General features: G+C 36.1%; 1 protein-coding gene across 1 annotated transcript; it reads left to right on the top strand.

Annotated features, from left to right (window-relative positions):
- The first annotated feature begins 4700 nt into the window (after positions 1-4700).
- LOC131040332 (non-specific lipid-transfer protein 1) lies at positions 4701-5615 on the top strand. The gene is made up of 2 exons (XM_057973233.2): positions 4701-5307; positions 5441-5615. Exons 1-2 carry the CDS (start codon positions 4946-4948, stop codon positions 5445-5447), a joined length of 369 nt encoding a protein of 122 aa, XP_057829216.1. The 5' UTR covers positions 4701-4945; the 3' UTR covers positions 5448-5615.
- The last annotated feature ends 16787 nt before the right edge of the window (positions 5616-22402 follow it).

Genomic DNA, 22402 nt, shown 5'->3' with positions numbered 1-22402 from the left:
GTGCAACTCATTATCTTATTCTACCTAAGTAAAAATACTACCTAATTAAGCTTTTTAATAGTGGAATATCACACTTAGGATAAAACATATCCAAGGTAAATAAAATATTACATTGATAGGCTTCTTTGGTTGCTCTAAAAGTGGTGCCTTATGAATTATGTTCTTGGATACTGAAGTTTCCAAATTCTGGGCACTCTTGATAGCTTCTCGTAGAGATTGTGATTTGAAGGCTTTAACCAAACCTTTCAATGGTTTCTGTTGATGTGTTTTTTATGCACTATGCAACACAAAATAAAATACTAAGTATTCTATCCTCTCTTGAACAAAATCCTCCCAAGTGCTAAACTACATGATCAAATGGGATGACTCCAAGATTCTAATAGTCAGGTCTTGACTTTATATTGCAGATAGACTCAATGATTGTGATGTGATATCTTCTGGAATCACAAGGGGGACTTACGTTGCTTGGGTCAAGACCTATCCATTCTCATGTTTCATGATTGATTTACACTCCATGATTTAGGTCATCCTTGAGCAACATCTCGACTTAGCCAAATTTTGTTTTTTGTACCCTAATTCTTTAATTTTGACCCCTTACTAGCATTGCCTTAGGTTTTATTGGAATTCTTGCTTCTCTAGCATGGGCACATTTCTAGGGTTCATTCGCACAAATTGCTCTTGATGAGCAAGCTAGTATCATGACCATGACTTAAACAAAATTTTAACTTAGTCAAATTATCTCCTCCAAACTTCTATGAGTTCATTGGCTTCATTCTTCATCATTTGGATGTCTTTTGTCATTGGAAGGTAATTTCTGACCACCATACCTCAATCTTGACCTATGCTACCCTAAAACCCTAGAACCTAGTCATGTTTACAATTGAGATCTTGGTGACTTGATCACTTAATACAGCTTAATCATGCAGGTCTCATCTAACTTGACAACATGGGTAATGATGGAGGAATGGAAGGTGAGACCTATAGAGGCGAGAGAGAGAGAGAGAGAGAGAGAGAGAGAGAGAGAGAGAGAGAGAGAGAGAGGGTGAGAGGAAGAGATAATGACCTGGAGAGGGTAGAGAAAGAGAAGTAGAGAGGGAGAGAAGAAGAGAGGGATGGAGAAAGAGACCTAGAGAGGGGAGAGAGAAGAGAGATAGTAGAGAGGGATAGAGAAGAGAGATAGAAGAGAGATACCAATGTCAATCTTTTTCTATAAAAAAAAAAATTTCGAGAACTCGACCTATCGTCAGAATTTCGACTCCACAGGGTAAAATTTCGATAGAGGAGTGTCGTCGGATGCACAGCATTGACGACCTCCAGGAGAGTTTCGATGAGGATGTTGTGCATCCGACAGCACTTATGACGACCTCCAGGAGAGTTCCGACGAGGATGTTGTGCATCCGACGACACTCCTCTGTCGGAATTTTACCCTGTGGAGTCAGAATTCCGACGATAGGTCGAGATCGCGACGGTATTCTTTCTGGGTATGAGCATCCATGGCGGTCGTCGAAAAGGTTGGAGGTGATGTCGCAATTGCGACGACCACAAGGATAGTCGGAACTTCCGACAAAAAGTTTTCGATGGCTTTTTTTTTCGGTAGTGCAATGAAATTTCGTCGGAATTCCGACGATTTACCGTCGAAATTTTGACCCGAATGTACTAGTGCTTTTTATTTGCCATCAGAGGAGCTACACCACCTAATAATATCCTTATTAGGGGAAGGGAAAATAAACCTTTTGTTGAGAATGTCAGTAAACAGGTCCTTCTGATGCTGATCCAAAGAGTTTCATTTCCATTTGGCAATACCATTTTATTGGATCGGATAACCATATTCACAGATATTGTGCCCCCAAAGGCAATAGGTCTCTACCATAATAGGCTATAGAGAGGGGTTGTGGCATAGGGAAGCTTCACCAAACCAAGAATCAAACCAAAAGGAGGCATCCTTGCCATTCCTGACATCCCAGGTAACCTGATCACTGATGATTTCCCTGCTATCCATAATGAAATTCCAGATAGCTGAACCTCAGGGAAAATTGTTGATAGTCAGTATCCTTTTAGGCTCCAAGGAGTCTAGATATTTGTGTTTTAAGAGCCTTACCCATTTTTGCTTCCCACCGCTACAGATCTCCCAAACCAACTTAACACCCATTGCTAAATTCATAATCGAGATTTGGTGAATGCCAGCACCTCCTGCCTTTTTTGGTTGGCAGATCTTTTTCCAAGCTATCAAAGGGAATTTACCTTTGTCATCTAAACCATTCCAAAGGAAGTTTCTCATTAGAGAAATCAATTCATCTTCAATTGCCACCGGTAATCTCAGGCAAGCCATGGAAAAAACCAGTAGCACTGAAAGAACCGATTTTATCATAGTAAGCTTCCCAGCAGAGGATAACCACTTGTCTTTCCAAGATGCAATTTTGGATTTGCACTTATGAATAAGATGCTTCCAGTAGTGAGATCTGTTGCTACCAATGAAAAGGGGAGTACCAAGAAACTTCCCAGGGCGACTCTGAGATTAAGAATCCTTGATAATACAACTTGTAGGTTAAGCGGGGTGTTGACAAAAAACACTTCAGATTTATGCCAGTTGATTTTCTGCCCGGAAACCAAACAATAATCATCAAGGAATGATTTAATAGTTCTAGCTTCCTGCCTACAAGTCGAACCAAACAAAATGGTGTCATCAGCAAACTGGAGATGAGTCATGTTTTCAACCCCTGTTGCCACATTAACTCCAACCCAACGGTCATCTTGTTGAAGAGCTCTAATAGATCGACCTATAGCTTCAACCATTATGATAAACAAAAATGGTGATAATGGATCACCTTGTCAGATTCCTCTTGACGAAGAGAAAAAACCATGGGATGAGTCATTAACCAGAACATAGAATTTGGGGGAAGAAAGACAACTCGTGACCCAAGTGAGCCATTCCTTGTAGAAGCCAAACTTATTAAGAACATCAAATAAGAAAACCTTGTCCACCATGTCATAAGCTTTCAGGATGTCCAATTTTAAAACCATACAGGAGTCCTTGGTCTTCCGAGCTATGTGAAGCGTTTCATGAGCAACGATAATGCCTTCCACAATGGATCTTCTAGGGGCAAAACCGCTTTGTTCATCTGATATAATGTGATTAAGGAGGGGCTTCAATCTATTAGCAATGAGCTTTGTTACAATCTTATATACAGTGTTGCATAGAGCAATGGGCCTAAAGTCACTCATCTGTTGTGGATTTTTCTTCTTCGGAATTAGAGTAAAAAATGTGTGATTAAAAGCCCCTAACATAGTCATTTTCTTTCTCGATTCTTCTACTGCAAGGTGCAGATCTTGAGCAATGATTAAATAGACATTTTTTTAATAACTTAATGAAAAATATTTAAATTTATGACTAAAAATTATTAAATTATTTTGTATATATTAAAATCATTAAAAAAAAAAGACTTTCAAAACGTATTAAAAAATAAAATGATTTCAAAAATATATAAAATATAATTATAAAGAATACATATAATAATTAGGTTTAATTTTTTAGTAGAAATATTTGTATTTAATTTAATTTAATTTAATATTTGTATTATCTATATTTTGAGATTAAAAAAAAAGTATTAAAATTTATATGTTTATTTAGAAGAAATATTTTATTTACATATTATAAATAATGAAAAATGAAAAAAACTATTTAAAATAGTCATTTCAGTTTTTAAAATCCAACAAAAACTTTAAGAATCTATCATATCTAAAAATGTGTTTCTATAACACCAAATTTTTTAAACCAAACATAATGTAGATAAATAAATTTTACAATATCTTAAATTTCAAAATATAAATCTCAACTTTACATAAACTAAATTATTTTTGAAAACTAAAATAATAATTACTTTTGATTAGTGCAAACTAGTTGATTAATTGAACTTGAGTGAATGCACAAATAATTCTTAATTCTTTCACTTTCAATTAGATCTTATTCTAGCTTCTTAAGTTATTACTTCCTTTATAGCTCAACACATGTATTCTTTACCTACCTATACATTCATAACACAAGATTTTACTACCCAAGCTGCATTGTATACTCATCATCAATACATTGCCGGATTCATGACTGTCATTTCAACAACAAGACATCAATTTATTAAATTTGATAATTGATCATTTCAAATTTGATAATGATCACTCTGTCGTTTAACCTATACTATCGAATTTAAAGCCTGCTGCATCCAAAGACCACCGCTAAACAGGTAAATGTTGCTCGAATAACTCTTGTACTCGACGGTGTACATGCATCCCAAGATATAGAGCACCAATCTACACCCTTGTTACTAAATATCATCTTGAACTTAAGACACACCACATACCAAGTCTTCAATGCTAACGGTTGCACTACATTTAAGGCCATGTCTTTTCTACAGAAAACGCCAGTCCCATTTAAGGCAATAGCACCAGTTGATTAGACGTAATTCAACGTGGCCCTCTGCAATAAAAGACACCTAGTCCTGCAACACCCACGTTGAAAATCAGCCAAGAACATGTATCTGTACATAAAACACCTCGCCCAATTCAATGCTGCACGTTTATCCACACCAATTCATTTAAGAGCCACAGAAGAAAATCCAAAGAGTTCGCTGGGCCAAATAATGGCGGAGAACCTCCAAGAAGCAATGTGAGAATAAAATAATAAGTTACAAGGCAGATAAGAGCACAGTAAAAGATATAATCCTTGAACATTCTGGTTCCATGAATTGATTACAGCATAGAGTTACCCAAAAACAGTATGATCAATTCATAACTTTTTTGTCTGAGAGTTGCCCAAAAACCTTCACTCACTGTTACCCATCATTTTCTATATATAGTTTTCGAATCCCCTCCTCATTTCATCATTCCTTGGCTTATCACACTAAGGAGATTGGAAACTGATATCTGTGGGCAAATTGCTTTGTTTGTAGAGAAAATGGCTGGCGTTCAGAAGGTTTTTGTAGTGGGTGCATTTGCAATGTTGTTGATGACAACTTTAATGCCAATGGCAATGGCAGCAAACGCTATGACCTGTAATACTGCAGTGCAAAATTTGGTTCCGTGCTTAACATTCTTACAGTCAAATGGAATGGGGACCCCATCAGCCAAGTGCTGTAGTGGAGTGAATACGCTGGCTCAAATGGCTAAAACCTCCGCAGCTAAGCGACAGATTTGTAACTGTCTCAAACCCCAACTCAACAGTAGCGTCAAAGCCACTGATGCTGCTGTTACTAATCTTCCTATTAAATGCAAGGTTCCCCTTGGCTTCAAAATCAGCAAGAGTACCAACTGCAACACGTAAGATTTCATTGATAATACTACACTTTTGTGTTTTATCTTTTCCATGCAGTTGCATGATTAGTAGTGATTGATATGCTCGTCTGGTTGTGTTTAATCTTTTTCATGTTCTTATCTGGTTTTTGATGTGCAGGTTGTAAGCCATTGATGGCGGTGCAAAGTAGTCTAGTATTATGCTTATATGTGGATTGTTCCTCATAAATAAAGATCCGGGGGCTCAGAGCTTCTCAGTGAATCTATCATCTATTATTATGTATGTTGTTGAAGTTTTCTATTGGAGAAATATATATTATTAGTATTATTGTTCCTCTCGTTTTCTCAGACTATTTGATTGCCTGTGAGTTATTTTTTTCTAGAATATGATTGCATAAGGTCGGCCTTCTTTAATTCTGGTACAATACGGGCATATAAGGAATTAAAGTGACAATAACAGGATCATGAATTGCTCGCCAAATATGGTTTATGTACTGTAAATAAAAGTTGAAATGGGAAATGGGATTTTTTAGTAGTCCATGATATTGGGTGATTTGGCTTAAATGGTATATGTGACCACCTCACACTCTAATTTATGTGGGAAACGTCTCTAAACTTAAAAGTAGAAATTATTCATTTGACAGTCTCTTGTAATTTACACTGTATTAGATGCATTTTTTCTATAATATAAGGCCCCATGATAAAAAATGGAAAGAATGTTGGCAGTGTTCTAACTCGTTCTAGATCTGCAAACACTTGCACTATTATCAAACTCTTACAATCAATTTCACTATTGTGGAGAGGTGAATTCGTTCTGTGCAAGCTATTAATGCCGACAAACATGTTGAGTGGTATATCAAGATATGGTGTTTTTTCTACATTTGACATATAACGAGCACTGTCCATAGTAAAATCGTATAAAACATGAATAATCGTAAAAATCACTCATCCAAGTATCAAACTTTCCTAACCTTAACCAAAATGTAAATCAAGGCCATGATGTATATTCATATAATCAGTCACTCTATTTAATCATTATTTTGCAGGTTCATATGCTAAATATTTTGAGAACTGGTTTAATGTAAAGGATTATTACATTAACAAATGATATATTCAGGGTTAGTCAGTCATATATTTACATTTTAATATATTTATTAAATACAATATATTTATTAAATATAATATTTTTTTTTTTTGTATGTATGTATGTATGTATTTTAGAATATAATTTAATAATCAATAGAATTATGTTTATGAGACTAAGGTCATAAGGTTTAGAAGATTTTTTTTAGATCTCTAAAGTTGGAATGTCAAGTTCAATTTAATAATCAATAAAGTTATGTTTTCAAGATTGAGATGTATATTTGAATCTCCAAATGACTATCTAAAGCGATGGATCAATTTAATAATCAATAAAATTATAAGGTTTTCAAATTGAGACCTATATTTGATTCATCTAAAGTGATGGATTAATTTAATAATCAACAAAGTTATAAGGTTTTCAAAATTGAGACCTACATCTTAAGTTGGAATTTCAAGTAGTAGCTCATGTGCTTCCATTGTGACTTTTACATTATATAAAAAAATGATTTTTAAGTTTAAAATTTTGAAGAGGAGGTCCCCTTAAGATTGAGATCTATATTTGAATCTCCAAATGACATCTCTAAAGTGATGGATCAATTTAATAATCAATAAAGTTATAAAATTTTTATAAAGTTTTCAAAATTGAGAGCTATATTTGAACCTCAAAAGTTGGAATTTCAAGTAATGGTTCATGGACTTTTATTGTGACTTCTACATTATATAAAAATTGATTTTTCTAAGTTGAAAATCTTGAAGAGGAGGTACCTTGAAACCTATGTTGATGTGGGGCTAGCTTAAATAACCTCCTCTTTGTCATTAGTATATATGTAAATTATATATTTATTATATTTATAAATACATTCATTTATATTGATTATCTATCTACCTTTATTTTATCACTTTTATATTTAAAATTGATCAAATATTAAATTATTTTCAATTCTTTAAACATCATTCATGATGAAAGAAATCATAATCTACAAAATCATCCTAATGCATTCAAATGCTTGTAGAATAGTCATTACTATTTCTATTATAAAGTTGGTATTATCATCCTAATGCATTCACATGCTTGTAGTAGTATAGTCATTACTATTTCTATTATAAAGTTGGTATTTTTTGTGTTTTGACCTATATTATAGTCATTACTATTTCTATTGTAAAGTTGGCATTTTTTTGTGTTTTGACCTATATTATAGTCATTAGTACTACTAAATTATAAAGTTTGGTATTTTTTTTTGAAATTAACTTAAAGAATTTGTTTAGATAATTATTTAATTTTATAATTATTCAAATATATTAACATATCAATCATTAAATTAGAGAATAATAAAATTGATGAGACATGGAGTGAATAAATAGTTTCATATTCAAATATATTAATAATCATTGAGTAGAGTAGAGAACATTTAAATTGATGAGACATGGGAGAGCACATACAAATTTAGATGTAAATTGGTAATAAAATAAACTTTGGTAAAATTAACCCCCTCTATGTTCTACACAAAAAATTGAAGGTCCAAGATAGAATATTTATAAAGTACCATTTTCTAATCTATTCTTTTTGCATCTTCAATAAAGATAAAAAATTAAAAAAATAACTACTAGAGTAAATTCATATATCTGTTAGGATAAGGTGCCATTAACCTTGCAATCCTAAGCCATTCATATGTCTCTATGTTTTCTGGAACATGTGAGGAAAACATTAAATATTTGTACTTTATGGCTATTTGTAATTGCGTTTTCAAGAGGTGAAAATGTAAGATGTGATAAATATAAATCAAAATGGATAAAATACACTCCTTCCCATGTCCATAATGAGACATGAAGGCTCGTGCATAAAGCAATCAAGTTTGGAAGGAGAAAAGGTGCCCATTTGGGGTTCTGAATAGTCACCGCAAGCTTCATAGCACTTTAAATGTGTAAAGATTAATTGAATTTGGGTTTGGCGCCCATCAGAAGTCACTTGAAGAGTAATTTTTTATTTTATTATGTCTATTGACTATTTATTCTCCAAGGCATGGTTTTTTAATCATTAGTTGGTCATTATTTCCAAGTAGTTCTTAGATCATTTGGAGAAGTGTATTATTGTGGTGTTATCTCTTTTGAAGAATAATAATATACTTGACCTCATACTCTAGTGGATTTTTTTCCCAAAAGGCTTTCTCTACGTAAATCTGGTGTCTCTTTTGGTATGGATGTTTTTAATATTTATGTTGAATGGTACAACACATGTTCATTTTAGATTTAGTTTCAGATTTGGTTAATCTTTTCAAATTTATAATCACATAAGAAAGTTAATTTTGCAAGGCCACCTTGTTTCTCAACATTTGGTATTAGAGCTAACAGTACTACTAAGAGGGGGACACCTTTCTCTTTTAAGTGTTGAAGGTTTTTGGTTGTAGTGGGATCTTTTGTTATGTGGTTTTTTAGATTTGAGAATAGGATTGAAATTCATGGCTTCTACTTCTCACATAGATATTGAAAAATTCAATGGCATTGGCTACGAGATGTGGAAACTAAAGATGGAAGATATTTTGGAGGAAAGGGATTAGTGGTTGCCAATTTCACGTGAAAATATACTAGAAGACTAGTGAAGTGTATTATTGTGGTGTTCTCTCTTTTGAAGAATAATAATATACTTTGCCTTATTCTCTGGTGGAGTTTTATCCTAAAAGGGTTTCTTCATGTAAATCTAGTGTCTCTTTTGGTATGGTTGTTTTTATATTTATGTTAAATGGTGCACCAATCATATTTTCATTTTAGATTTAGTTTCAGATTTGACAATCTTTGAAGATTTGTAATCACGTAAGAAAGTTAATATTGCAAGCTTTCTTCACCTTGTTTCTCAACATTTGGTATCAGAGTTGACATCTTTATTGAGAAGGGGATGCCTTTCTCTTTAAGTATTGAAGGTTTTTTAATACAATGGAAGCTTATGTTGTGTAGTTTTATAGATGTAAGAAGAGGATTGCAAGTCATGGCTTCGACTTCTCGCAGAGATATTGAGAAACTCAATGGCAAGTTGGCTATGAGATGTGGAAACTAAGCATGGAAGATCTTTTGGAGGAAAGAGATTGGTGGTTGCCATTTTCACATGAAAAGAAACTAGAGGACTATAATATACTTTAGATGATGGTGCTTGGAATAAATTGGACAATAAGGCACGAGGAACCATTTGGTTGCCTTATTAATTGTGTCCTCTTGAATGTGTCTACAAAAGACACCACATATAAGTTGTGGAAGAGGATTAGTGACATTTATCAATCTAAAAGTTTGTCCAGTAAATTATATCTCAAAAGAAGGTTATATTCTTTGAAAATGAAATAGGGTGAATCTATTACAAATCATTTGAATGCTTTTAATTTTATTATAAGTTAGCTTGCATCAATATATGCTAAATTAGAATATGAAGATAAATGTATATTATTCCTTTTCTCTCTGCCTGAATCTTGGGAAAATTTTGTTGTTGTTATTAGTAGTGGTAGTACAAGGACAAAGATGGACAACTTGATTGCCATACTTCTTTCAGAGAAGGTGAGTAGAAAGTCTACAAATATTGGCTCCCAAGATGCCTTCCATATGCGAGGAAGGTCCAAAGAAAAAGAGTCTAAAGCCTGGATAAAAAGAGGCAAAAGTCTAAAGGACATTTGAAGACCCCTAGAAAGAGTAGAGTAAATTGTTGGAATTGTGGGAAAGGAGGGCATATGAAGAAGGAATGTAGAGTTAAGAAAAAGAATGTGGATTCTTCCATGGAAAAGTCTTCCAATGATGATTCTAATGATTTATTTATTTCTGCTAGCACTATTAGTGATGATGCTTGGCTTATTGATTCAAGTGCCTCCTACCGCATAAATCCTCACAAGGAGTGGTTTTCCTCTTACAAATAATATGATGGGGGAGATGTTTCCTTGGTGACAATAGTATGAAGAAGGTTGTTGGTAAATGAAAGGTAAAATCATGCTTCAATGGTGGAAGAGTACAATGAAAATAAAAAATATCTTCTCAGCAATGAAAATGTCAATTTAAGAATACAATCATATGCACGGTTCTACTAGCTTATCAGTTTATCTAAGGTTTCATTCATTGCATAAAAGAAATTGCAATCATTTGAAAAACTATTGAAAGAAACTACTATCGTGTTCAAATCTATTTCAAAACAAATTCATATCTGATTCATTTGTTCATTACTCTTCAAATGAAAAATTGAATTTGGAAACTTTCACAACAATAAACAAGCTTGAATTCGATAGGCCAACCTAGTTAATGGCATTGTAGATGTGAGTGAGAAGGATGACGTAGGATGAAATTTTGTTTCACCTCCTTCCTTGGGTCTGCCTCCTTCGTTGAGCCTACCATTGTTGTCGAAAATGATAGTACATTTATAATTCTCTTTAAAAAAACCTAAACAAAGGGTTTCTCTCGAAGGGGGTGTTCAAGTGAACCCAATTTAATATTAAAAAAATTAGCTGGCATGACCTTCGAATGAACATATATGAAGCTATTCAAAAAGCACCTTCAAACGAACATGTTTTTGGGTTCGTTCAAAAGGTGTTCTTCATTTGAAGGTCTTAAAAATTATGTTTTGGCAAAATAGAAAAATTTCTTCGTCCCTAAAAGTGTAACCCACTATTGTGGGTTCACCCTATACAATGAAAAAAAAAGTGATAAGTGTTCTAGATGTACTCTAAAAAGCTACCTAAGTAAGCTTAGCTACTAGGTGTTAATAGGTCCCAAAAAGAAACCAATTACAGAATAATCCTTTTCACACAAAATGTTACACTTGCATACATTACAATTTCCTATACTACAAAGCAACCTAGAAGCTCATGGATATAGGTATTTCTTCCATTGATCTTGTGTTATTTTTTAAGAAATGATTTCCCATCTCAATAGTTTCCATTTTTTTTATCTCTAGTTTAATTCCATTATTATGTCATAATTAACTAGTTTATAAGAAATTTTATCTTATTAAAGTGTTTAGTTAATGCCATACAATATTCCTTAAATCCCACCTAGGGAAAGCATTGCAATATTTCTTTGGGTTTCTTTCTTTCTTTCTTAAGACCTGTGATGGTGAAAATAGAATTGGGTAGTTTAGGACCTAACCCCACTTTCCTCCACACATTGGAATATGAAAGAGCCTAAGGAGATGATTCACTTTGACTATCTCTTGGGCAAGAGAGTCAAGGAATATATTTAGGGTTTCTATTCCTTCGTTGCAATGAGAGGACACATGCAAAATGCAAGGCAATGATCAACTATGCTAGGAGATAAACAAAGATGCAAATGTAAACTGAAAACACCAAAACTTGCAGATCTAAATCTACGACACTGAATATAGAGAAGGAATAGGAATTGAAATGTGCACTTGTCACTGAAATTTGAAGCTAACTGAGTAGGACTAGGGCGCCATGCCTTGGTCCCTGATACTACACCTTGTTGTGCTTATAGAAATTGTTGCTTGAGTCTCTGCACTGTCAAACTACCACAAAAAGTTGAAAAAAATAGAGGACCAGGGCTCCATCCCTTGGTCCCTAAAGACTGAGAGTAGTTTTTGGCCTTGGGTCTGCACCTGTGTGTCCCGTCAATTCTGAAGATCATGCATCTATAGGATTTATGTACCTACAACTTGAAAACTGGTGTCTAGGTGGCTATATGTGATTTTACCTTAGTCAAATCCCTTATTTTGGTGATTTCCACCTCCACAAATAGCCAATGTAATATTGAAAAAGTGTGTGTGCTATAACCTTGTGTGTATGCAATATCCTAAATGTAAATCTAGAGTTATACCCTATGCTTAGAGAGTAAACCCTAAATGAATGTAAATGCTTCAAATCTCAAATAAAATAATGGATCTAAAGCATGCATATAAATCTGAAAACAAGTGTCATGAAGCTCATACAAAGATCTAAGAATAATATGAAACCATACCAAACCATAAGGGAGAGGTGCAAGCCAATCAACATTCGGTGATCTCCTATTATTCTTTAATATCCTCAAAGCTCCACTTGATGATGAAAATTATTGATGTAGACTTGATTTTCTAATTGAAGACTTCATATAAACCTGCACTTTCACTTCACAAGAGGCTCCTTCAATTGCTTGTAGATGGATCCTTCAAATGAGGAAAGGAAATGCTATATGTATGAAACCCTAACTTTGGTTTTGATCAAAGGCCGACCTATAATCAATATAATTTCACACCAAGTTGGGTTTAAATATTATAATACCACCAAAACATGATCCCAAAATTTGGGGAGAAAAATAGGGACCGATGTGAATCACATTGGTCCGACTAACTTTTTTCCAAAATTTTATAGATGCATGGTATCATGATTATAAAGTCAATTCCAGGAGGATGTGAAGATTTGAGATGTCTTTGATATGCGAAATCAGGCCTTGAAGGTCGAAATAGGACATAATTAGGGCTTTTGATGAATTAATAAATTGAAAGAATAAAATAAAAAGGGGCACACTTAAGATTAAGGGCCCAATTTTATGATGTGCGAAGGGATAAAAGAAGACTTTAGATTTAATTAATTAAATTAATTAAATGCATAAAGAACATAAAAACACATTAAGGCGGGTGCTAAACCTAAGCATGGAATTGTACCACCCAATTAAGGGTGTACAATTTACGAGGCTACAAGACCTTAATATATCTTACCTTAAATGTGGAACAAAATAAAGTCATGGAACGAAATTTGATTCTTGAAGTTCGTATAAATAAATCAAATTGTAGGATAGTTAAGTATATTTATTGTTTCTAAAATGACTTTTCTAGATATGTTTTACTTTTATTTTTTATATAAAAAAAAATTATTATTATTTGTGAAATATATGTGAGTTTGTACATTTTTTTGGATCACATATTTATATTCTTCAAATACAATTAAAATAAATTATATAGACAAAATAAAATAATTCTTAATTAAAGGGGTCCTTCTCATAGTGTGGTGGTCAATGGTAGTATTGTTGTTGTGACCACCAAGGTTCAAACCCCCATTGGGCCATTGTAATTGCAAAGCGTGTTCCTTTACTGATTCAATGTGCTTGCAAGTTTGAACCTTAGCTTTGTTATATAGGGATGAGGTCCCCCATATGTGACCTCCCCAATTCATAGCTAAAAATTTTACATACCACATGGGTTGGGGGGAGATTGGACCTCGTACCTAACACAAAAATCTCTCGCCAGTTGAGCTAGACCTCCAACCCCAAATGTACTCGTGTGTTTGAACCTTAAATTTGTTATATAAAGATGAGGTCCCCCGTTTGTGACCTCCTCAGTTCATAGCTAAAAAGTTTACATACCACATGGGTTGGTGGAAGAATGAAACTTTTACCTAATAGAGAAAGCTCTTGTCAATCGAGCTAGATCTCCAACACCCAATATTGATAGAGGTTCACCTAGCTTGCTCACACTTCACCTAGCTGGTGTTGCTCAATTTCACCAACTCTCCAGGCCTAGCTATGCCCTAAGACCTCCAAGTCCTTCTAAATCTCTTCTAGGGCTTTCTTCTTGTCAGTTTCAAGGTGTTTTCTTCAAGTGTTTTCACTAGGAACCCTACCAATTCACAATGCTTCCCATGTGCTCATTATGGTTGTCTTGGCTTTAACTTGTCAAATTGACCTCCTATTGTTGTGAGTTGATGCAGAGGTGTGGAGGTGGCTTCTAACATAATTTGAATACCTTTTGGGTCCAATTGAGGTTTTTTTTCATTTCCTTCCTTACCGATTTCAATATTTTGCCTAGAAAAGGGCTATAAGGAATTAGCCCTATTAGGCCTCCTAAAATCCAGTTTTCTAGGGCTTGAGAGAAAACGGTCCAAAAGACCCTGCAAAAAGTTTGGATTTTCTTCAAAGATACACCTAACCTCAAGTGATTTTTGTGGTTTTGGTTCCTTATCCCACTGTACAATTCCCTAACCCAAAAATGAGGGTTTTTAAGGGTTTCTAGGCCTTCTAACCGGTAGTGACTGGTCTAGTTTGTATTTGGGAAAAAAATGGTTTTGTTATGGCTTCCCCTTGCATAGTCAACTCTATAATAACTTCATGGACCCCTCCAAAAGGTTAAATTGTGATCTTGCATTCACCCCTGCACTTTACACTCCAACTTCACCCTATCTCCTGTAGCCGGGTTGCTCCTAGACTCGCCTAGAACAAGGTGACAGTCATGTTAAACTCCATCTCCAACACTTGTCCCTGCTTATATACATTGTACAAGTTGTTTCCTTCCATGTCCCAATAGCCCATGATGGTAGCATGGAGGGAATTCATGGGGCAACCATTTTACACAAAATTTCTATATACAAGCCAAAACTGGTTGTTTGCAAACCAAAACAAGAAAACACCAATACAACTTATCTAAAAAGCTTGAAATGAAACCAAATACTCTAAAACACACCAAGGAAACTCAATCCATTCCTGGATCAATGGATTCAATCCATTTGTATTCACAAAATGAGCAAATAAAGCCAAAATGATGTCAAACAGTCCGAAAATGAGTAGTTTCAGATTGTTGAACTTACAAAACAAAGACTCCAACCTTGGTAACAGTGCAAGAAAGGGATTTTATATTATTCCCCACGTGTGGATTCATTATAGGGCATTGGAGAATCCCTAACTCCGTCGCTAAGAAATTTAGGACAAAAGTTGTCATGACAACTTTTTGCAACTTTGCACTTTTTGTATTTTTGGCCTTCTCAACCTATGAGACCTATTAAAGAATTTCTAAGACTAATTAAACCCTCCCTAATTCTTATACCAAGTTTTGACACTTTTGACCATCAAGAAGGTTAACTACCCACTCAAACCACTACTTATGCACAAAATGCAAACCTAAGAAGAACTAACTCAATCTAGGCCTACATTTTACGTATCTCACTCACTCTTGGTCCCTCCGGGAGTCCTTATTCACTACTTGACTTGGCTAGGGTCAGTACAAGCCAAAATTGAGAAAAACTAATAGCCTAAGTCCTAGGTGCTCCTGTACCATTCTCCCAAGCAAAAGAATATCATATCACCTCTTTAGGAATCAGATTCTAATCAATTTCTAGCTTCTTAAACTCTGTATTAATCACCCATGTAGCTTCAACATCATTCATACCCTACCATTTGATTAGGTGCTCCCAATAGATTTGATGCCTTGTCTTCTTGGCGATCCTTGAACTCAACACCTTCTCGGCCTTTGGTTTTGGTCTTGCTAGTAATTGAAGGTTGTTCACATCATATGATACCTCTAAGTGACTTCAATCTGAACCTTGAATTGGTCCTTTGTAGGCAACTAAGTCTGCTATGTTGAAAACTGGTGACAATCCTATGTCACTAGGTAGGTCCACCTTGTATGCATTTTCTCCATACTTAGCTAGAATGGCACATGGATCCAACCTTCTCATTTGTAACTTGTTAAGCACTCCTTGCTTTAGTCTTGCTTTGTTTAGGTGCACCATGACAAGATCTCCCACTTGAAATTGTAGGTTCTTCCTTCTTTCATCAACTTTTTGTTTGATTTTTCTTGTGGTCCCATCAATGATTTCTTGACCAATTCATGTACCTCCTTCATTGACTGAGCAAAGTCTTCTGCATATCCACTTCTTGTTGTTGCACTACCTAAGTCTCTCAACTCCAAAATACCTCTTGGGTGCACACCATAGTCCACTTCAAAAGGGCTCTTGCCAGTAGTCCTGTTTATGGTGTCATTATATGCATATTCATCTTGTGAAGGTACTTGATCCCATGTTTGACCATACTCTTTGGTAAGGCACCTCAATAAGTTCCCTAAGCTCCTATTCACCACTTCGGTCTGCCCATCGGTTTGAGGATGGTAGGCTGATCCAAAAGATAGGTTGGTGCCAAGCTTTTGCCAAAGTGTCTTCCAAAAATGACTCATAAATTTTGAGTCCCTATCTGAAACAATGCTCATGGGTAAACCATGTATCCTCACTACTTCTTTGAAGAACAAATGAGCTATTTGGCATTCATCATGAGTAGTCTTCCAAGGCACAAAGTGGGCCATCTTACTAAATCTGTCCACAATGACATAAGTGTTGTCAAATCCCTGCTTTGTCCTTGGTAAACCTACTACAAATTCCATACTAATGCATTCCCAAGGTCTATTTGGTATGGGAAGAGGTTGGTATAAACCGGCATTTGAAGAAGTACCTTTGGCCTTTTGGCAAACTATGCAAGTCTCCACATACTTTTTCACATCTTGATTCATCCTTGGCCAATAGTAGTACCTATGAACCAACTCTTGAGTCTTATTGACTCCAAAATGTCCAGTAAGGCTGCCATTATGCTTCTCTTGAATAAGGTTTTCTCTCATTGATCCTCTAGGCACACAAAGCTGCCCACCTCTAAACAATAGTCCATTTTGCAAAGTAAAATCAGAATACTCACTATGGAAGTGATTTTGATACTCCTTACACACCTTGTAGGAATTTGAGAAGACTTCATCCTCCGGGTATAAGTCTCTAAAACTGTCAACTCCTATTCTTCTCAATTGAATTTCTTGGACTGTCAAAAGTCTCCTGCTTAATGCATCAACAACCCAATTTAACTCTCCTTTCTTGTGCTTGATTGTGAATGTGTAGGCTTGCATGTAATCCACCCATTTCATGTGTTTATGACTAAGTTCGTCTTGTGATTTTAGAAAGCTCAATGCTTGGTTGTCCGTATAGACTACAAATTCCTTAGGAAGGATCTATAGTGTCTCCATTTCCTTAAAGCCTGCACTAAAGCATATAGTTCCAAGTCATAAGAGGAGTACTTCCTCTTTGCATCACTTATCTTCTCACTATGGAAAGCTACTGGTCTTTCTTCTTGGCTTAGGACAACACCTACTGCAACATTGCTCGCATCACATTCTACTATGAAAAGTTTCTCAAAACTAGGCAACACTAGCACCAGTTGAGTAGCTATCTTCTTCTTCAAGGTTTCAAAACATTTGTTTTCTTGTTCACCCCACTAAAACTTTTCCTTCATTCCACCTCTAATGGTGTCTAACATTGGTGCACATATAGCATTGAATTGCCTAATGAACTTCCTATAGTACTGAGCTAGTCCATGAAAGCTTCTCACCTCTATTGCTGACTTAGGAGTAGGCCAATTTACTATGGCTTCAAACTTTCTAGGATCCATCTTGAGGTTTCCTTGAGACAACACAAACCCAAGGTAAACCAACTCCTACTTAACAAATTCACACTTATCCAAGTTCATGGTTAGCTTTTCATCATACAATCTTTGTAGTACATCTTGCAAATGATTAATATGATCTTCCCTATCCTTACTGAAAATGAGAATATCATCTAGATATACCACCACAAATTTACCTATGAAGTCCTTCATCACCTCATTCATGACTCTCATGAAGGTTCTTGGAGCATTGGATAAGCCAAATGGTATTACAAGCCACTCATAAAGACCCTCAGTAGTTTTAAATGCAATTTTCCACTTTTAAGGTCAATCTTGGTAAAGTACTTGGCTTCTCCTAAACAATCCATTAGGTCTTCTATTCTAGGAATTGGAAACCTATATCTGATGGTGATCCTATTTATAGCTCTAGAATCAGTACACAATCTCCAAGTACCACCTTTCTTTGGGGATAACACGGTAGGGACAACACAAGAGCTAATGCTTTTCCTAATTAGGCCTTGGTCTAAGAGCTCTTGGATTTGCTTGGCAATCTCAACATTTTGTTGGGGAGTCATTTTATAAGCTACCTTGTAAGGTAAGGATGCTCCGGGAATGAAGTCTATTTGATGGCTTATGTTTCTTTTTGGAGGTAAGGTGGCTGGCTATCCATCACTCACTATGCCTTTGAACTTCTTCAACAAGTCTTGAACCTCTAGTCAGAATTCTGGCTACTCTTTCTTGTCTTCCTCTTTAGGCCTCATTACTAATGCAAATCCTACACCTTCACCTTCCTCAAGTGCCTTCAAGAACTGTTTCTCACTCACCAAAAGAACATTAGGACCTGCTGCCCTCTTTTCACTTTCCTCAAGGATAGACTGAATCTTGAATGCGCCTCCATCTTTCTTGAATGAGTATGCATTCTTGGCTCCATCATGAATAGCTTGTCTATCAAATTGCCATGGTCTTCCCAATAGAAGATGGCATGCACCCATGGGTAGGACATCACATAACACCTTTTCCTTATACCTCCCAATGGTTAAATCCACCCATGCTTACTCATTGACTAGGACATGTTGGCCTTTGTTCAACCAAGTGACTTGATAAGGGTTGTTGTGAGGTATCCTTTGCAATTTGAGCTTACTCACTGCCTCTTCTAACACAATGTTGTCTATTGACCCTGAATCAATGATCACTTTGCAAAATTTTTCCATAATCTTGCATTTGATCCTAAATAAGGACCTTCTTTGGCTTGGCTCTTCTCTGACCGGTTCTTTGATCAAAGTTCTCCTTATCATCAAGTTGTCACCTACCTCTAATTCTAAGGCAACCTCCAAAGTCTTGCTGCTTGAAGACTCTTCTTGAATATAGTTCACTCTTCTTTCACCACCTTGTGATGATGATCCCTTTTCTAGACACCTATATGCTGGATGACCAAGTTGTTTGCAATGGTAACACTTCATTGTTGCAAAATATGAGGAACCTCTACCTTGTCCACTAGATCTTCCTCTAAAAACCACTATTGGACCCCCTTCCTCTATTGAACCCTCCCTTTCTAGTGACACTCTCTTGTTGCTCAGTGAGTTTAGACTCACCTTGTGTTCTTTGTTCAAAATTCTTCCTCCAAAGCTTCCCCTATGGCCTCTATTGTCTTTTCCCCTACCTCTACCCCTATTGCTGCTTGAGCCATGTCTTCTTTTCAGTTTTTCTTCCACCTTAAGGGCAAGTTGATAGGTTTGATGAACGGTTTTTGGGCTCATTAAACTGATTTCTTCTTGGATGTTCCACCATAGACCATTTAGGTACCTAGCAACCTTGAGACTCTCTTCTTCCACTGCATGAGATCTAAGGCTAAGTTTGTGAAACTCCTCTGTATAACTACTGACATCAAGGTCCTTTTGTCTTAAGTTTTGTCTCTTCCTATTAATTTGCACTTCATAGTCATCAGGGAGATAAACTTCTTTGATTTTGACTAAACATCCCTTTCCAAGAAGAGATGGGTGCTTTGCCCATTTTCTTCCTCTCATCTTGCACAAATTTCCACCATGTGAGAGAAGATCCTCTCATCCTTGACTTGGCTACCTTGACTCTTTGGGATTCAGTTATGCCTTCACATTCAAAAAGGTTCTCCATACCTTCTATCCATTCTAGGACCACTTCTTCTTCCATCTTACCAGTGAACAATGGCAATCCTTCTAGTGATTTACCACTTAAGGCCTTCAATGCCTTCAAGAAAGGTTCTTTTTTAGGACAGGGTCAGGTTCAGGCACTTTATCAATTGTTGACACTTCTTTAGCCTTCCCTTCTGCTCCTTCAACCTTTACTAGCACTTCATCTACCTTGGTTTCAACCTCACCAAGCTTACTCTCCAATTCTAGCAACTTCTCCTTCAGGAGTCTATTCTCTTCCTCCTGATCATCCACTTTCTTTGCCAACTCTGCATTGGTCACCATGATATTGTCTCCTACAAATTCCACTGAGGACATCTACTCACCTATCCCAAATCTTATAGGCTCTGATATCAATTTGATAGAGGTTCACCTAGCTTGCTCACACTTCACCTAGCTGGTGTTGCTCAATTCCACCAACTCTCCAGGCCTAGCTATGCTCTAAGACCTCCAAGTCCTTCTAAATCTCTTCTAGGGCTTTCTTCTTGTCAGTTTCAAGGTGTTTCCTTCAAGTGTTTTCACTAGGAACCCTACCAATTCACAATGCTTCCCATGTGCTCATTATGGTTGTCTTGGCTTCAACTTGTCAAATTGACCTCCTACTGTTGTGAGTTCATGCAGAGGTGTGGAGGTGGATTATAACATGATTTGAATACCTTTTGGGTCCAATTGAGGTTTTTTTTCATTTCCTTCCTTACTGATTTCAATATTTTGCCTAGAAAAGGGCTACAAGGAATTAGCCCTATTAGACCTCCTAAAATCCGGTTTTCTAGGGCTTGAGAGAAAAAGGTCCAAAAGACCCTGCAACAAGTTTGGATTTTCTTCAAAGATACACCTAACCTCAAGTGATTTTTGTGGTTTTGGTTCCTTATCCCACCGTACAATTCCCTAACCCAAAAATGAGGGTTTTTTAAGCTTTCTAGGCCTTCTAACCGGCAGTGACTGGTTTAGTTTGTGTTTGGGCAAAAAATGGTTTTGTTATGGCTTCCCCTTGCATAGTCAACTCTGTAATAACTTCATGGACCCCTCCAATAGGTTATATTGTGATCTTGCATTCACCCCTACACTTTACACTCCAACTTCACCCTGTCTCCTCTAGCCGAGTTGCTCCTAGACTCGCCTATAACAAGGTGACAGTCATGTTAAACTCCATCTCCAACACTTTTCCTTGCATATATACACTATACAAGTGGTTTCCTTCCATGTCCCAATAGGCTGTGGTGGTAGCATGGAGGGAATTCATGGGGCAACCATTTTACAGAAAACTGTTATATACAAGCCAAAATTGGCTGTTTGCAAACCAAAACAAGAAAACACCAATACAACTTATCTACAAAGCTTGAAATGAAACCAAATACTCTAAAACACACCAAGGAAATGCAATCCATTACTAGATCAATGGATTCAATCCATTTGTATTCACAAAATGAGCAAATAAAGCCAAAATGATGTCAAATAGTCCGAAAATGAGTAGCTTCAGATTGTTGAACTTAGAAAATAAAGACTCCAACCTTGGTAACCATGCAAGAGAGGGCTTTTATAGTATTCCTCACATGTGGAGTCATTCTAGGGCATTGGACAATCCCTAACTCCATCGCTAAGCAATTTAGGACAAAAGTTGTCATGACAACTTTTGGCAACTTTGCAGTTTTTGCATTTTTGGCCTTCTCAGTCTATGAGACCTATTCTAAGTCATCACTCATGACTTTTAAAGCATTTCTAAGACTAATTTAACCCTCCCTAATGCTTATACCAATTTTTGACACTTTTGACCATCAAGAAGGTCAACTACCCACTCAAACCACTACTTGTGCACAAAATGCAAGCCTAAGAAGAACTAACTCAATCTAGGCCTACATTTTACTCATCTCACTCACTCTTGGACCCTCCTGGAGTCCTTATTCACTACCTGACTTGGCTAGGGTCAGTACAAGCCAAAATTGAGAAAAACTACTAGCCTAAGTCCTAGGTGCTCCTGCATCAAATATGCTCACGGGTTTGAACATTAGCTTTGTTATATGGGGATGAGGTTCCCTGTTTGTGACCTCTTCGGTTCATAGCTTAAAATTTTATATACCACTTGGGCTAGGAGGAGACTAGACCTTTTACCCAACACAAAAAGCTCTCCCCAATCGAGCCAGTCCTCCAACCCCAATGTGCTCGCATGTTTGAACTTTAGCTTTGTTAGATGGAGATGAGGTCCCTCATTTGTGACCTCCCTAATTCATAGCTAAAAATTTTACATACCAAATGGACTCAAGGGAGACTAGACCTAGTACCTAATACATAAAGCTCTCATCAATCAAGCCAAACTTCCAACATACACTTCAAATGAATAAAAGAATAAAAAAATCTACATAATCTTACCAAAAGCATATGAGACTTGGGAAACATCTTGATTAGTTGATTCCTTATCAGTAATAACACAAGCAAACCCTCTTGTAGCGCTATTTAACAAAAGTGTTCTTAGATATTATCCACATTACAAGACACCAAATTCTGGTCGAACCGATAAAAACGACGGCATATGGATCAAACCGCAACAATGCTATATTATTATTAACGAAACACACTATTTGCAGGCTTCACTTGTCCTCAATTTGTAAATCCCAACGTTCAAATTTGTCGCTCGTAACGGGTAATATCCTTTTAAACTCTTCTCATCAATCACGAACGTCAGGCCCTAAGGAATAATATCAGATTATCGGCTCAGGTTCTCTAAACTTGAAATAATTTGT

This window comes from Cryptomeria japonica, chromosome 2 (genome assembly GCF_030272615.1).
Source record: "Cryptomeria japonica chromosome 2, Sugi_1.0, whole genome shotgun sequence".
Classification (NCBI taxonomy): Eukaryota; Viridiplantae; Streptophyta; class Pinopsida; order Cupressales; family Cupressaceae; genus Cryptomeria; species Cryptomeria japonica.
Note: the sequence above shows the minus strand (reverse complement) of the source record. Positions and strands in the feature narration are given on the sequence as shown.

Excerpts from the sequence above, each read along its gene's own strand:
- LOC131040332 (XM_057973233.2), top strand. The coding sequence starts at position 4,946 with ATGGCTGGCGTTCAGAAGGTTTTTGTAGTGGGTGCATTTGCAATGTTG.